The sequence below is a fragment of the Geotrypetes seraphini genome, chromosome 2 (genome assembly GCF_902459505.1).
Source record: "Geotrypetes seraphini chromosome 2, aGeoSer1.1, whole genome shotgun sequence".
Lineage (NCBI taxonomy): Eukaryota > Metazoa > Chordata > Amphibia > Gymnophiona > Dermophiidae > Geotrypetes > Geotrypetes seraphini.
In genome coordinates this window covers 417,923,871-417,942,077 of record NC_047085.1, presented here as the reverse complement: position 1 = coordinate 417,942,077, position 18,207 = coordinate 417,923,871, and the positions used below count along the sequence as shown (strand labels likewise).

At 43.7% G+C, this 18,207-nt stretch overlaps 1 protein-coding gene across 1 annotated transcript in view; it reads left to right on the top strand.

The window, feature by feature from the left end:
• The window catches only part of CASD1 (CAS1 domain containing 1), a 239,267-nt gene that overhangs the window by 67,958 nt on the left and 153,102 nt on the right, over nt 1-18,207 (top strand). Inside the window, exon 7 of the mRNA XM_033931105.1 lies at nt 4,269-4,392. Coding sequence (XP_033786996.1) covers nt 4,269-4,392 — 124 coding nt within the window. The remainder of the gene's footprint in view (nt 1-4,268; nt 4,393-18,207) is intronic.

Genomic DNA, 18,207 nt, shown 5'->3' with positions numbered 1-18,207 from the left:
CAGGCCAGCACCGAGGTCTTAGCTCTCCCTGCTTATCTTCCCCAGCGTGGGGCCGACCAATTCTCACCACCCGACGTCAATTCTGCCATCCAAGAGGAAGTTCCGGACCAGCCAGGCATGGATTGGCTGGCCCAGAACTTCCTCTCCAACGTTAGAATTGACGTCGTGTGGCGAGAATTGGTCGGCTCCGAGCTGGGGAAGATAAGCAGGGAGAGCTAAGATCTCGGCGCTGGCCTGTTCTCCGATTGCAGTGGCTTGGGGGAGGGCAGTGAAGGGAAGGGAAGCAGATTGGGGACCCCTGCTTTAGGCAAGCCGCGAGCCATTTGACGACATTCCCTCCAGAGAGACACAAGTCCTATTAAAGCAGTCGCGGTCTGTATGCAATAGTCCTCTCCACAATCGGAAAACTTTTGAAGTGGAAAGGACAGACCGCGGGCCGCAAAATAGTCCCTGGAGAGCCGCATGCGGCCCGCAGGCCGCAAGTTTGAGACCGCTGCTTTAGACCAACAACTAGGTTTCATTGTAATGGTGGTTTATCTTACTCCCTACCCTAGTCACTGAGCATTTCTTACTTGCTACTCAGTACACTCTCATTTTTATTCTGTGTATACACTCTACACTTTTAATCTGCATGTTCACTGTTCATGAACCAGAAAGCTCAAGTCAGCAGATTCTGCTAGATATATATAATATATATCTGTCATAACTGTGTATTTAAGATTATAGTACCTATCTATATATAAGTATATCTGTATATGTACCTTCCTTTTTCTATTCGTCATTTCTCTCATTTTCAAGAATTTTACTGCTATAACCATTATACATTGTTTTTCTTCAGCAAAGTCCAGAACCTCTCAAGTACATTTTTCAGCAAGGGCAAATTATGAAGAGGTTGATATTGAATGGGTTCAATTCTAAGAATAAGTATTATTCTTATTACAATATAGTTTTTCCTATCTTTCTACAGAAAAATCTCCATTTTTTTTCACTTGTAATATCTGTGCAAAGTAAAACATATACATGGAGTTTCAGCCAAGATATCATCTCTGAAGTCAGAAGTATTACATACATCAAGGAAGGTTCCTCGAGAGCACAGTCTTAGCCTTACTATTCTCTCCCTTCACCAGCCAATCTCTTACTGTATCTAAAGGCCATAAAAACTCCCATCCTTCTATTTCTATAAATAAATAGTTTGCATAGATAGGACCCACTATAATATAGCTTGGGCTCCTACTTCTACCCCTTATCATCACATTCCATTTTCAAAACAAAACAGTACAGAAAGTATCTGAATATCAGAAAACAAAGGCTTCTGTCAAAAAGAAAAAAATTAATAAAGTAAATTTCAGTGTGTTTTCACTCCCAAACTAGCTCCTTCTCACACCTGAAGACTTCCGGACTGCTCTACACCTTACAAATGTTTGCACCCACATCCCTATCCATCCATCCACTGGTACTACCTTCTTTTCAGGTTCTTTAACTACTGTTCTCGGCTCATGCCACTAGCCTATTGTTTTACTTCTACACCATGTGTCTTCACAAGTTGTCTAGCTGTTTTCACTTTACACTTATGTAATACACAACATTTGGACTACTGCATTTTTCCTGTTGGTGTCCCTACTTCATGTTCTGTGTTGGAGCTCTTGGTGCTTGGATACTAACTTCAGGTGGTGCTAGAACTCCCAAGTAGAGGAGAGTCACAGAAAAAATCTGGCGTTGATTCTTTCTGGATATGGCACGCAGCCATTGGGAGATAACCAACATGTCTAGAATGTCTCACCTATCTACTGGAAAAGATATTATCAAGGTAAGTACCGTATTTTCACGCATATAACGCGCGCGTTATACGCGTTTTTACCTACCGCGCATACCCCTCGCGCGTTATACGCGTGAGCGCGGTATACAAAAGTTTTTCTACATAGTTCCCACCCCGCCCGACGCCCGATTCACCCCCCCCCAGCAGGACCGCTCGCACCCCCACCCCGAACGACCGCTCGCACGCGCTCCCACCCGCACCCGCGATCGGAGCAAGAGGGAGCCCAAGCCCTCTTGCCCGGCCGACTCCCCGACAATATCGGGCCAGGAGGGAGCCCAAACCCTCCTGGCCACGGCGACCCCCTACCCCCACCCCGCACTACATTACGGGCAGGAGGGATCCCAGGCCCTCCTGCCCTCGACGCAAACCCCCCTCCCTCCCTCCAACGACCGCCCCCCCCAAGAACCTCCGACCGCCCCCCCAGCCGACCCGCGACCCCCCTGGCCGACCCCCCACGACACCCCCACCCCCCTTCCCCGTACCTTTGCTAGTTGGCCGGACAGACGGGAGGCAAACCCGCCTGTCCGGCAGGCAGCCAACGACGGAATGAGGCCGGATTGGCCCATCCGTCCCAAAGCTCCGCCTACTGGTGGGGCCTAAGGCGCGTGGGCCAATCAGAATAGGCCCTGGAGCCTTAGGTCCCACCTGGGGGCGTGGCCTGAGGCACATGGGCCCAACCCGACCATGTGCCTCAGGCCGCGCCCCCAGGTGGGACCTAAGGCTCCAGGGCCTATTCTGATTGGCCCACGCGCCTTAGGCCCCACCAGTAGGCGGAGCTTTGGGACGGATGGGCCAATCCTGCCTCATTCCGTCGTTGGCTGCCTGCCGGACAGGCGGGTTTGGCTCCCGTCTGTCCGGCCAACTAGCAAAGGTACGGGGAAGGGGGGTGGGGGGGTCGTGGGGGTCGGCCAGGGGGGGCGCGGGGCGGCTGGGGGGGCGGTCGGAGGTTCTTGGGGGGGGCGGTCGTTGGAGGGAGAGAGGGGGGTTTGCGTCGAGGGCAGAAGGGCCTGGGATCCCTCCTGCCCGTAATGTAGTGCGGGGTGGGGGTAGGGGGTCGCCGTGGCCAGGAGGGTTTGGGCTCCCTCCTGGCCCGATATTGTCGGGGAGTCGGCCGGGCAAGAGGGCTTGGGCTCCCTCTTGCTCCGATCGCGGGTGCGGGTGGGAGCGCGTGCGAGCGGTCGTTCGGGGTGGGGGTGCGAGTGGTCCTGCTGGGGGGGGTGAATCGGGCGTCGGGCGGGGTGGGAACTATGTAGAAAAACTTTTGTATCTCGTGGGCTCTTATTAGACTCTCTGCTGTGTCTTCCAGAAGGGAGGATATTTAGTGGGCAAGCCATAAGCTTCTAATAAAAGCATTTATGAGGGGGCGGTCGGAGGTTCTTGGGGGGGGGGCGGTCGTTGGAGGGAGGGGGGTTTGCGTCGAGGGCAGGAGGGCCTGGGATCCCTCCTGCCCGTAATGTAGTGCGGGGTGGGGGTGGGGGTAGGGGGTCGCCGTGGCCAGGAGGGTTTGGGCTCCCTTCTGGCCCGATATTGTCGGGGAGTCGGCGGTCCTTCGGGGTGGGGGTGCGAGTGGTCCTGCCGGGGGGGGGGGGGGCAGGGCAGGGCGGGTAAACGGAGAATCGGGACAGCGCACGGAGAGTCGGGGAGGGCGAAAGGAGAGTCGGGGTGACCAGAGGAGAGTCGGGGCGGGCGAAAGGAGAGTCGGGGTGGCCAGAGGAGAGTCGGGGCGGGCGAAAGGACAGTCGGGCAGCATGCGCGTTATACCCGTGAGCGCGGTATACAAAAGTTTTTATACATAATATTGTGGTTTCTGCGCGCTATACCCGTGTGCGCGTTATACACGGGTGCGCGTTATCTGCGTGAAAATACGGTACATAATATTTTTTCTACCTGATGTAGTATGCAGCACTGGGATTTTAGGTTAATACACCTAACTTTGTATCCTGCTGCATTGCTACATTTTCATTGGTATTAGCATAGAGTAGTTATTATGTGCTAGAGCAGGGGTGTCAAAGTCCCTCCTCGAGGGCCACAATCCAGTTGGGTTTTCAGGATATCCCCAATGAATATGCATGAGATCTATTAGCATACAATGAAACCCCGACTGGATTGCAGCCCTCGAGGAGAGACTTTACCCCTTTGCTAGAGTGTCAAAGCTCAATTTGAGCTCCTTGAGTTCTGCATTCTGCCTTCTGCAGAGCTGTACTCTTAACACAGCTTCTCCACTTTGAAAAGAATCTTATAAAGTATTTTTCATGTATATGCGGCATGTAAAAACAAAAACCTCAAACCAGTATAAAAGTAAGCACATTGACATGATGGCACATAATTGACTACTACTGTAGAATAATAGACATAAATGGTTTACTTGAACCTGCAGTATTTCAGCTGTGGAAACATGTTTTATATATGACAATGAACTCATTTTTAATTTTTAACTTTTTTGATCTTACAGTGGTCTATGAAGATACACAATGGAAGCAGTGAGGCTCTCTCACAGTACAAGAACAATGTCACAACTATTGCACCCATTTTAGAAATGTTAGCAGAAAATAGTGAAGTGTATTGGGCCTTACAAGGTAAAAAGAATTTGCTATGAATGTCTATCAGTAGTCAATGTAAACATTAATTTTATTTAAAGTGGTGTAAGAATTAGATCATCCTTATCTCTCACAAATATTTTTTTGTGTGTATATGTGTGGATATAAATATTTGGTTGTGTAGTGGTGGTGCTGTAAGTTGGGTCCATTCTGAAATGAAGTGGGTGACCAGCAGTGTGCCAATCCTGGGACTAGCTCTCCTTAGTGTTTTCAAAAACAGATTTTAGAAGGGAAATAAGGTTTACAGAAGGGAAAGATGACATGGCATAAATGAAAAGAATCTTTTTTTCAAATTAATATTTATAAATAAAGCCCTCTTCTGTTTCATCCACTCATTAGTCTGTACGTATGTGATCATTCCATTACTGCAAATGGGATTTGCAGAAGTGTGATATTTAGTTTCGAGCACCTCCCACATGGAGGCGGAGGCCAGTGTCCCCTTTCAGTTTTTCTTCTGCAAGTGAAATGTTCTGATCTGCTTAGTTTTGTTTTTCTTTTCGGCCTAAGTTAATTTTTGTCTGAGGCTTTGGTGCCCCATGACCTCATTCTTGGGATCCTCTGCCTGGAAAAGGACACAGTTTCTGCTCTGTTGGACTACAGCTCCATAAGACAAGCCTTAGGGTGGACTTGGGGAGCCAGCTTGCTGTGTGTCTTCAGGGCTTGGGATCCATTCTCCTGGGAGCCAGCTCACCTTCTGAATTTTTTCAGTGGCTTGAGTGCAGGCTGTGGGCACCCTATGTAAGAACACTCGGTATATAAGGGTACCAGCTGTGTAGTTTGCCCACCGTAGTGCTGCAAGGATCCATGGGGGTAGAGGTCTCGGTTGGAGTCAGTCTGTCTAGCAGCACGAAGATTTCTTGGTTTGGAGTTGGATTTGGAAGGATCTGAGGCAGAAATTCCTTTCCTTCTGTCAAGATGCACTGAAATAGCTGACAGGCAGGCACTTCCACAAAACTGAGTGCAGCCCCATTATTTCCTATGAGAAAATTGGGATGGGTTTGAAAATCTCAATTTTGAGGGTTTTTGGGGTTAGGGTTTAAGTCTCCCATCGCCAAAATCCCCTTTTCTGTGTTTTTGAATTTTCAAATAATTCTCCACAGTCCGTTTTTGGCTCAATTTTACTGGCAGTGGTCATCTTGGATTTCAATTGATCTTTTTTTCAAAAAGCTCTAGCTGCTTCAAAATCCCTTTTGATTTTGATTTTAATTGACTGGGATGGAGTCCTCAGGGTGTGAGGACATCATTACTTGTAAAAATTGTGCTAGTTGTTCGGCAGAGGAACATCCATGTACCACGTGCTACAGTGCACTCGAGGGAGGGGCGGGAGCTTCATGCTTAGCCACATCATGTCCTTCAGGGCTAGTGAACCACGATGGGTCGCAATCTGTTCTTGAAGGCTTTCTACATTCAAGGGGAGAAGAATTCCCTAGCAGACAACCTCAGCAGAATTCTTCAGCCTCACGAATGGACTCTCAACTCTGCAACTCTCCAGTCCATCTTTGCTCAATGGAGCACTCCTCAAATAGACTTGTTTGCAGCTCCTCACAATCACCAGTTGCCCCAGTTTTGCTCCAGACTTTACTATCCTCTCCATCTGGAAGCAGATGTTTTTCTCCTGGATTGGACGGGCCTGTTTGTATATGCATTCCCTCCAATTTCTCTCATGTTGAGAACTCTGTTCAAACTCAAGAGAGAAGCAGCCACCGTGATTCCCATTGCTCCATGGTGGCCCAGGCAACATAGGTTCTCCCTTCTACTTCAACTCAGCTCCAGGGAGCCTATACCTCTTCTAGTATTTCCTACTCTACTTACTCAGAATCAGGAATAACTTCTACATCCCAACCTGCAATCTCTATACGTAACAGCTTAGTTTTGCTTGGGCTGAATCCATCTCACTTACATCTTTCTCAGCCTGTTCATCAAATTCTTGATGCATACAGGAAACCAGCCACTCAACAATGTTATCAACAAAAGTGGACTCTAAAGTTGAAAGGGGATAGATTCCGTACAAATGTAAGGAAGTTCTTCTTCACCCAGAGAGTGGTAGAAAACTGGAACGCTCTTCTGGAGTCTACACCCTCCAGGGATTCAAGACACAGTTAGACAAGTTCCTGCTGAACAAGGACATACGCTGATAGGGCTAGTCTCGGTTAGGGCGCTGGTCTTTGACCGGAGGGCCGCCGCGTGAGCGGATTGCTGGGTATGATGGACCACTGGTCTGACCCAGCAGCGGCAATTCTTATGTTCTTATGGTGTCGTCTTCATCATTATGATCCAACTTCATTATCAGTTTATTTAGTGTTGGATTATCTGCTTCTTCTCTCTGATTCTGACCTCAAATCTACATCTGTCAGAGTGCATCTCAGCGCTATTACAGCTTTTCACGTGCCAGTCGAGGGTAAACCTCTTATTGCTCATCCTTTGGTCTCCAGATTCATGAAGGGACTTTTCAATGTGAAACCAACTCTCAAACCTCCACCTGTCCTTTCCAGTTTAATGAAGCCATCATTTGAACCTATGGCCACAGTTCATCTTAAGTTTATTATATGGAAAGTATTTTTCCTTATTGCTCTCACCTCTGCCAGAAGTGTCAATGAGTTACAAGCATTAGTAGCAGATCCACCCTTCACCATTTTTCATCATGACAAAGGGGTTCTGCATGCACATCCAAAGTTTCTTCCAAAAGTTGTCACTGACTTTCACCTCAATCAGTCAATTGTTCTACCAGTGTTTTTTCCTAAGCCTCATTCTCATCCTGGAGAAACCGCTTTGCATATTTTGGATTGTAAACGAGCTATAGCCTATTACATTGACCGGACAAAGCCTCATCGAACATCTCCCCAATTGTTTATATCTTTTGATCCAAACAAGTTGGGGCATCCTGTTTCCAAAAGAATGATTTCCAACTGGCTGGCTGCCTGCATCTCATTCTCTTATGCTCAGACTGGCCTGTCACTAGAGAGTCGTGTCACAGCCCACAAAATTAGAGCTATGGCAGCTTCTGTGGTTTTCCTCAGATCTATTCCTATTGAGGAAGTCTGTAAAGCTGCCACCTGGTCCTCGGTTCATACATTCACTTCTCACTATTGTCTGGAATCTTTTTCCAGACTGGATGGGCACTTTGGCCAATCTGTATTACAACATTTATTTATTTATTCTTACAATGTATTACAACATTTATTTATTCTTACAATGTATTACAACATTTATTTATTCTTAAGGCCTACTCTCCCACTATCCCTTTTCTGTTAGCTTGGAGGTCACCCATACGTAAGAATATGCTGCCTGCTTGTCCTAGGATAAAGCACAGTTACTTACTGTAACAGGTGTTATCCAGGGAAAGCAGGCAGATATTATCACAACCCACCCACCTCTCCAGGTTGGCTTCTTAGCTGGCTTATCTTAACTGGCCTACATTGGGCGGGAAGGCACTCACGCATGCACGGTTCGGGTTATCGGGAACTTTCTAAGATCTTAAAGTGGCGACGTACTTTTAAGGTTGTCCGTACCGGGGCTCCATCAGCGACGTCACCCATACGTGAGAATAGCTACCTGTTGTCCCTGGATAATACCTGTTACAGTAAGTAACTGCTTTGTAGTGCTTTAGTTCCAAGGCACGCTATCTGGAGCCTTAGGTCTTGCCCAATCTGTCTTTAGCTTTCTAGTAAGAAGGAAGAGCTCTGTAATCTTAAGCAGGAATTGAATGCAATCAAAGCAGCTTCCATCATTCCACAGAATCATTCCAACTGTCTTCAGATTTCTACTATTAAAGAGGAACTCAGTAATCTTAAGCAGGAATTGGATGCAATCAAAGCAGCTTCCATCAGTCTGCAGAGTCATCCCAAATTACCACCACTGTCTCAAAGAGTAATGCAATCAAGGAATAAATGGATCACAGTAGGGTCATGTAGACTGCAACATGTGACACAGAAACATCCACCCTCACAGTTGCACCTACAGAATTCTTTTGCTCCATTAGAGAATTTCAGTGCTCAAGAAAGAACTGAAATGGAACTGGAATCAGTGAAGGTAACTCATGAAAAAAAGCACCCACAAAGGAAAAGTAAGACAGCTCAATTCAGAAAATTATTGCTTTTAGGGGATTTCATTATCAGAGGCATTAACCTTGGAACACAAGTCAAGGAGCCTAAAATAATGAAGTGTTTTCCAGGATCCTCAGCTACTAGGAGTACCAAACAAATATTTTTATAATCAGGGAAGAAACTAAGAATTCTAAAGCTGATGTTATCCATTTGGGAACAAATGACCTGGCCAAAAACTCCCCATTTTCAGCGCAGAAAGCCTTTTGGGAACTATGGGAGGGTTTAAAAACTTTTGTAAAGACTGCAGCTTTTTCAGAAGTACTGCCTACACCTCTTTTGAAAAATGCACATTGGCTCCTGATCACACATAGAATAACATATAAAATAGCCCTAATAAGCTTCAAAGTCAGAGCTTCAAATATGCCAACCTTCCTAGATAAATTATTAATTTCTTACAATATTCTAAAATCCCTGAGATCAAATGAACAATACCTAATATCCATCTCTCTTTGAAAGTTATTAACACTAGATGCACGGACATCTTTTTGGTTACAGCCCCTCAAATCTGGAACTTACTACCTAATTACCTACGAGAGGAATCCTCATTAGAAAGATTTAAATGTTCAATGAAGAGCTTTCTCTTTAGAATCACTTTTGGAGACTAATAAGTCAGTTGATCAGCAATTGTACTCAGGATGTTTAACTCGGCCCTCTTTCTTTTCTTTTATTTCCTTCTTTTTACCCCTTCCTAATGTTATTACCTTACATGTTTTCGATCCTATTAAGAATTTTAGTTCCTCCCTATCTCCTTTTGTTATTGGTTAGTTATTTTTTTGTTATGTTTTGAATATGTGATTTTATTTATCATAGAAACAAATAGCCCATCTAGTCTGCCCATTCGCAGTAACCATTATCTCTTTCTTTCTCCGAGAGATCCCACGTGCCTATCCCAGGCCCTTTTGAATTCAGACACAGTCTCTGTCTCTACCACCTCTTCTGTGAGACTGATCTATGCATCTACCACCCTTTCTGTAAAAAAGTATTTCCTTAGATTACTCTGGAGCCTCTGGGAGACTTGTTCCATGCATCTACCACCCTTTCTGTAAAAAGGTATTTCCTTAGATTACTCCGGAGCCTCTGGGAGACTGTTCCATGTATCTACCACCCTTTCTATAAAAAAGTATTTCCTTAGATTACTCCAGAGCCTATCACCTCTTAAATTCATCCTATGCCCTCTCGTTGCAGTTTCCTTTCAAATGAAAGAGACTCGACTCATGCACATTTACATTACATAGGTATTTAAACATCTCATATCTCCCCTATTCCGCCTTTCTTCCAAAGTATACAGATTGAGATATTTAAGTCTGTCCCCATACATCTTATGATGAAGACCACATACCATTTTAGTAGCCTTCCGCTGGACTGACTCCATCCTTTTTATATCTTTTTGAAGGTGCGGCCTCCAGAATTGTACACAATATTCTAAATGAGGTCTCTCGAAAGTCTCTTATATAGCGGCATCAATACCTCCTTTTTCCTGCTGGCCATACCTCTCCCTATGCAACCTAGCATCCTTCTAGCTTTCACCGTCACCTTTTCAACCTGTTTGGCCACCTTAAGATCATCACACCCAAGTCCCACTCCTCTGTCGTGCGCATAAGTTCTTCACCCCCTAAATTGTACCGTTCCCTCGGGTTATTCAGCCCGAATACATGACCTTGCATTTCTTAGCATTCAATTTTAGCCTCCAAATTTTAGACCATTCTTCAAACTTCGCCAGGTTATTCACACCATCTGGCGTGTCTACTCTATTGCAGATTTTGGTATCATCCCTTCAGCAATATCGTTTATAAACAGAACAGGCCCAAGAACAGAACCTTGAGGCACACCACTGGTAACATCCCTTTCCTCAAAGTGATATCCATTGATCATTGCCCTCTTATGTAAGTCACACTCATTTTTACTCTTATTCTACTTTTTACGCACTTTTTGCCCCGTGAAGATTTCGAGCTCTGTTATATATACCTTATTGGTCCTCTCATACATCTCACCTTGAATATCCTTCTGGCTCCTTTGTTTTTTCCCCAGCACGGTTTTGTCCACAATGTAATCGGCTTATATATGATTTCATCTCACACACCATTTTTATTTCATTCCACTTTCCTTTTCCTTAAGTATTATATTCCTTTTATATGTCCCACCCATTCTTGTTTTTTTAGCAATGTAATGAGATTTTAGTTGCATTGATTATTACTTCAGTTTTTTCTTGTCCTTGACGCAGGGCCTTGTTAACTTGTTTCAACTTTTGGTTGATACATGATTTTATCTTCCACTGTATGGCTAGGTCAGCTTGTTTCAGTATCACATTTTCTTTTATATACCTCACTCATTCTGTTTTTTTGCTATGCAAGAACATATTTATATGCTATTTCTACTTTTCTTTTAAGATATGAGTTTCTATTAGATGAAATCAAATATATAAACCACCAATAATCAAAATGATACTGAAAGGATTTTATTAATGAGTGTACAAGCCTCAGATCATGGAGTTACACCCATCCCGGGTTTTCTCTAAACTAAACCTTAGGCTTATATACCATATCTTCTCTACAACAGTAGAGCTCGGCACGGTTTACAAGAAAATTAGAAAGGTGAACAGATACAATATGGAATTGGAATAGTATGGAGAGGAGCGGAATTTATAACTTTGAAAATAGCCAAGTTTTCAGATGTTTTTGAAATGATTGGAAAGAATCCAGATCGCGCAGATAAATAGGAAAGTCATTTCACAGCAGAGAATGACACGGTGAGAAAATTCATCACCGTTCCCGTCCCCGCGGATAACCGCGGGAAATAATCCCATGTCATTTTCTAGTGTCTATTTCAATCTCAATCCTTCTACTTCAGCATTCTTCAAAGCAAAGCTTGCGGGTCAGTGGTTGTGGCCATTCATACTCTGATTCTTCCCTCTCTCCTTAAAGAATGACATGAAGATGGTTTTCCGCGGTTATCCGCGGGGACGGGAACGGGAACGGTGATGAATTTTGTCACTTTGTCATTCTCTATTTCACAGCTCAGTAATTTTGAAAAGTAGAGACTTCCCTAATTTGCCAATGTAAGTAACGCCTTCCAGCGTAGGAAAGGACAATTTAAATTTTTGAGTAGATCTGTTAATGTCAGATCATACAGAAGTCCAAGACGGGGGAATTAAACGAGGAAGGATGCCATACAAGATCTTAAATGTTAAGCAGGCACATTTAAAATAAACCCTGGAAATTATAGGAAGCCAGTGAAGTTTTTGCATGAGGGGAGAGACATGATCAAATTTACTTTTTGCAAAGATCAGCTTAGCAGCAGTATTCTGGATCAGTTGAAGTCTCTGAAAGCTTTTCTTGGTCAAGCCTAAATAGAACAAATTACAATAATCCAGCCTCAAGAGGATGATTGATTGAACAAGTACAGCAAAGTGTTGATGATGGAAACAGGATCTCACTTTCCTCAACATATGGAGACTAAAAAAACATTTTTTTACCAGAGAATTAAGATGGTCGGTGAATGAAAGTGTTGAATCTATAATGACACCCAGAACTTTACTTGAGAATTCAATCTGTAGTGAGGATCCTGAAGGCAACAGAATGGACGAAGGTAGCTGCTCTAATTTTGGGCCAAGCCAAAATAACTTTGTTTTGGACTCGTTTAGTTTCATTTGTATAGTGAGGGCCCAAGACTAAAGTTTCATTATACATTCTATTATATTCCCAACGAAGTTAGTGAGGTTCGAGTCAATCTCAAGGAGAACAAAGATGTCGTCTTCATACGTAAATAGTGTTTCACAGAGGGATAAACGGAAAAGTTTCAAAGTAGTCATTTAGATGATGAAAAGTATAGGTGATAAAGGTGAGCCCTGTGGGACTCCGCATAAAGGCTTCCAAGAGGATGACATGGTGCCGTTCATATTAACAGTATATGAGCGAGATCGTAAGAATTTTGAGAACCAGTCTAAGACTGTGGAATCAATACCTATCTCTTAAAAGAGACAAACCAAATTGTTCTCTTACTCCTGCTTACATCACTGGCTTGAACCCATCCTGCCTACCTTTTAAATTCAGTTAATACTACAATACTTTAATTCATTCCTTTTTCTTAAAAAAAAAAAAATTTCATAAAATTAATTTGATGTAAATCTTCTAATTCATTCTAAATTCACTATTCAATCACCTAACAATTCATTTTGGAACACAGAACCGACATAAAAAAGTACTTATCTTGAAGAAGTGCACTGGTGCTTTAAAGTGCTGTATTGGAAAGTGCATTTGTGCTGTAAACTTTAATTCATTTCTGCTTGTAAAGCTTAGAGTACATATCTCCTGCTGTAGAAAACAAAGGCCGTTGCTTGTAACTTTTAAACATCTGTCACAGCCTGCGTTTCACGGGATACACTACCTCCTCGCTGCGTCAGGGAAAATATCTCTAGCAACGCTAAGAAATAAGGAGGATAGAATGATACTACACGGGGGAGGTGAGGAAGGGAGGGATAGAAGCTGCAAGGGATGGGAGGGAGAGATAGAAGCTGCAAGGGTTCTGCTGCACAAGGGATGGGAGGGAGGGATAGAAAGATACAAGAGGATGGGTGACAGGGGAGGGAAGATTCACATGTGGGGGAGAGAAAGGAATAGGAAGAACTGGGGTGGAGGAGAGGAAGGGAGAGATGATCATTATACATCAAAAAAATAAGACCTAGTGCCTTTTTTTGGCCCAAAATTAATATGAGACAGTGTCTTATTTTTGTGGAAACACGGTACTAAGGATTTTGTAGACCTCAGTCATATACCCCTCCCCCCCAAATAAGCCATCTCTTTTCTAAGCTGAAGAGCCCTAACCTCTTTAGCCTTTCCTCTTGTGGGAGAGATTCCATCACCTTTTTCATTTTAGTCACTCTTTGAACATTTCTTAATTCTATATCTTTTTCTTGAGATATGGCACCCAGAACTGAGTGTAGTACTCAAGGTGAGGTCTCACCTAGGAATGATCAAAATTTGAGCTGATATATGGAATGACATCGTTAAAGAAAACTACTGTCATGGCATTTTATTTTCAAAAGGGTGACTATCATAAAATAAAGAAAATGGTTGAAAATAAACTAAAAGGATTGGTGGCAAAGGTTTGGACTGTAAACCAGGTGTGGATGTTATTTAAAAATACTATTGTGGAAGCCCAGACCAGATGTAGTCCACATATTAACAAAGGTGGAAAGAAGAGAAAATGAGAGCTGGCATGGTTAAATAGAGGAGTGAAAGAGGCTATTAGAGCAAAAAAAAAAAATCATCCTTTAAAAAATAGAGAAAGGATCCAAATGACGAAAATAAGAAGAAGCATAAGCTCTGGCAAGTAGATGCAAAGCATTGATAAAGAAAGCTAAGAAAGAATATGAAGAGAAAATTTCCAAAGAGGCAAAAACTCATACTGTGTTTCCCCAAGAATATTAATTTTGGGTCCAAAGAAAATGAAATAGGGCTTATTTTCATGCGATGTCTTATTATTTATTTTTGTGTACAACGATCATCTCTCACCCATCCCCTTGTGCAACATCTTTCCCTCCCATCCCCCCCATTCAGCAGAACCCCGAAAGCAATTTCATTATGTTGCATTAGATCTAATTGTTCTTGTATGCCACATCTTCGCTATAAAATAGAGCTTTAAATGGTTAACAAATAAACAAATTACAGATCATCCTTTAAGCAAACTGAATTTCGGATATCATAACATTTCTGAAATAAAAATGTCTTGAGATCTTTGTGGAACAGATAATATGAAGCCATTCCCCCTGTGCATCAGAACCCCAACAATCCCGCCAATCCACCCCCTGTGCAGCAGAACACTGATGACACCTTCAACCCATCCCCCTGCACAGCATCTTTCCATCTCTCCCTCCCATCCCCCCATGCAGCAGAACCCCAACGGCCCTCCCACCGCGAGGCCCACATACCTCCATTCCAAACAGCAGTGACGGCAGCACTGAACAGGCTGCTTTGCGGCCTTTCCCGCCAGGGCCTTCCTTCTGCTGCATCACTGATGTCATCAGTGACATGGCGGCACAGGGAAGGCCCCAGCCTGGAAGGCCGCAAAGCAGCCTATTCAATGCTGCTGCCTCCGCTGTTTGGAAGCGGAGGTATGTCGGCCTCATGAAGGGAGGGTTGGCTAGGTTCTGCTGTACCGGATGGGAAGGAGGAATGGAAAGATGTGCAAGGGGATGGGTGAGAGGGGAGGAAAGATGCTGCATGAGGGAGAAGGTGGGGGAGAAAGCATGTTGGGAACATTTGGGAGGTGCTTCGGGGGTTGATCCAACTAGGGCTTATTTTTGGGCTTATATTAGGACCTACTCCAAAAGTACAGATCCAAAAATCATATTAGGGCTTATTTTCAGGGAAACACAGTAGTAACAGTTTTTTTAGGTTCATCAGAAGCAGAAAACCTGTGAGGGAATCTGTAGGATAAAGCCATAGTGTAGAGATAGAATGAATTCTTTGCTTTGGTCTTTATGGAAGAAGATGTAAGAGATGTACCTGATTTTCAAGGGTGATGATGCAGGGGAACTAAAATTTTGGTGAATCTGGAAGATGTACCAAGCCAAATTGACAAGTTAAAAAGTGATAAATCACCTGGACCAAATGGTATACATTCCAGTGTATTGAAAGAACTCAGACATGAAACTGCTGACCGTAACCTATCGCTAAAATTGTCTGTAGTACCTGAAAATTGGGGTGTGGCCAAAGTTTCGCTGATTTTTAAAAAGGTTTCTAGGGGAGATCCAGGAAACTACAGAACAGTAAGCCTGACTTTAGTGCCGGGCAAAATGTGGAAACAATTATAAAAAATAAAGGCCCCTTTTATGAAGCCGCTTTAGACTTTTTTTATCACCGGCTGCAGCGGTAAAACACTCATAGAATTTCTATGATGGTTGGAGTTTTTACCATCACGATCGATAATTTAAAAAAAAAAAAAAAGCCTAACATGGTTTCATAAAAGGGGGGAAATTTGTGAAACACGTAGACAAACATGATTTAATGGGACAGTCAGCATGGGTTCAGCCAAGGAAGATCTTGCCTCACCAATTTGCTTGACTTCCTTGAAGGTGTGAATAAACATGTGGTTAAAGGTGAGCCAGTTGGTGTAGTGTATCTAGATTGTCAGAAAGCTTTTGACAGAGTTCTTAATGAGAGGCTCCTGAGAAAATTAAAGAGTCATGAGATAAGAGGCAATGTTCAGTTGTGGATTAGAAATTGGTTATTAGATTGAAAAAGCGAGGGTAGCAATAAATTACCATTTTTCTCAATAGAGGAGGGTAAATAGTGGAGTACCGCAGGGATCTGTACTGGGACCAGTGCGGTTTAACTTATAAATGATCTGGAAATTGGAACAATGAGTGAGGTGATTAAATTTGCAGTTTACATAATTTACATACATAATTTAAAAAAACCCCACAATAAAATAGGCATACAAACAATCCTCAGAAATCATATCTACAAACTAATACCATGGCTTATATTAAAAGAAGATCACGAATAGTTCATCAGCTTTGCCAGAGAGGAAAATTATTGTCTAGAAAAAGGCATCTACAAATAATTGCATCTTGAGCAATTTCCTAAACATGCCTTTTTCACGGCAATTTTGTATTTGGCCCACAAGGGCGTTCCATATTTTAACTCCTGTACAACAAAAAGTCATTTACCAGTCTCAAAAAGCCTTGGATTCACATTCATCCTTAGTAAAGCTACCGTGTTTCCCCGAAAATAAGACCTACCCCCCAAATAAGCCCTAACAGACTTTGCAGGGTAGGTCTTAATATAAGCCCTAGTCCTGGGATTCGCCAGCAGTTTCCCTTCCCTCCCATCCCTTGTGCAGCAGAACCTTTGAGTGAGCACCCCCACCCCCAGAGCACCCGCACCCGCCACGCAGCTGAATCCCCATCCTTCCCACCCTCCCATCGGAACCCCGCTGTGAGCATTACTTACTTCCCTAAGCAGCGTTGGGCCGGCAGCACTCAACAGGCTGTTTCGACCTTGTCCTCCCATGAATTCATCAGTAACACTGCAGAGTGAATTCATAGGCGGACAAGGCTGAAGCAGCCTGTTTAGAGTGCTGCCAGCCCGACGCTGCTTAGGGAGGTAAGTAGGGCTCGCGGCAGGGTTCCGATGGGAGGGTGGGAAGGATGGGGATGTGGCTGGGGGGGCGGTGCTCGCTCAAGGGTTTTGCTGCACAAAGGAGGGGAGAGAGGGGAGGGAAGGAAAGCTGGGTAAGGGTCCACCTGCACGAGGGATGGGAGAGAGGATAAGATAGAAGCTGGGCAAGGGTCCTGCTGCATAAGGGACGGGAGGGAGGGAATGGAAGCTGGGCAAGGGTCCTACTGCGCGAGGGAGGGGAGGAAAGATGCACATGAGGGGGAGAGAAAGGAAAGAGGAAGAATTGGGGTGAAGGAGAGGAAGGGAGAGATGATCATGTGTATACCCCGAAAATAAGACCAAGTGCCTTTTTTGGGCCTAAAATTAATATAAGACACTGGCTTATTTTCGAGGAAATATGGTAGATTCTCAGAAAGTAATGATCTGTTTGGTGTATAACTAAGCATATTTTTAAACAATTCTGGAATATTTCCATTCAAGAATTGATGGCAGATCATTATATTGTACTCTGAAAGCGACTGGTAACCATTGCAATTGTGGCGAAATGTGGTCATATTTAGACAATCCCATTATCTTGCTGCTGCATTTTGTATAACCTGCTGTGCCCTACACCTTGCTATTCCAAGGTACAGAGCATTGCAGTAATCAAGCCTCGATAAAACCATAGTCTGAACTACAGTACAGAAATCATATGGCGCTAGCATTGGTTTTAATCGATGTAACAAGTGCATTTGTGCAAATCATACTTGTATGGTCTTGGTTACTTTCAACTTCATTGTAAGGCCAGAATCAAGCCTTACATCTAAGATGGACAAATGCAAAGTGATGCACTTTAGGGAGACAAAAACTTTTTCAGATATATTAGTGAAAGGAAGAAGATGAAAAATGGAATTGCGGGACTAAAAGATTATATATATCGATATGTGGAGAGTGATGAGGAAAAAGCAAACATGTTAAACAAATACTTCTGTGCTGTATTCATGGAAGAAGATCTTGGAGAAGGACTGAGATTGTCTAGCAAAGTTACACACGAAAATGGAGTAGATACCGTGCCATTCATAGAAGAAAGTTTTTATGAGCAACTTGAAAAATTGAAGGTGGACAAAGCGATAGGACTGGACTGGATTCATCCCAGGATATTGAGGGAGCTCAGAGAGGTTCTGACGGGTCCTATTAAAGATTTGTTTAACAAATCTTTGGAGACGGGTGTGGTTCCTGGGGATTGGAGAAGAGCGGATGTAGTGCCAATTCACAAAAGTGGTTGCAGAGATGAAGCGGGAAACTATAGACTGGTAAGCCTCACTTCGGTTATTGGAAAAATAATGGAAGTGTTGCTGAAAGAAAGGATAGTGAAATTCCCAGAATCTAATGGGTGATAGGATCCAAGGCAACACTGTTTTACTAAAGGTAAATCGTGCCAAACGAATCTGATTGAAATTTTGATTGGGTGACCAGAGAATTGGATCAAGAGCATATGCTAGATGTAATTTACTTAGATTTCTTTGACAACTCCTCATAGAAGGCTCTTGAACAAGCTTGAAGGGCTAAAGTTAGGACCCAAAGTGATGAAC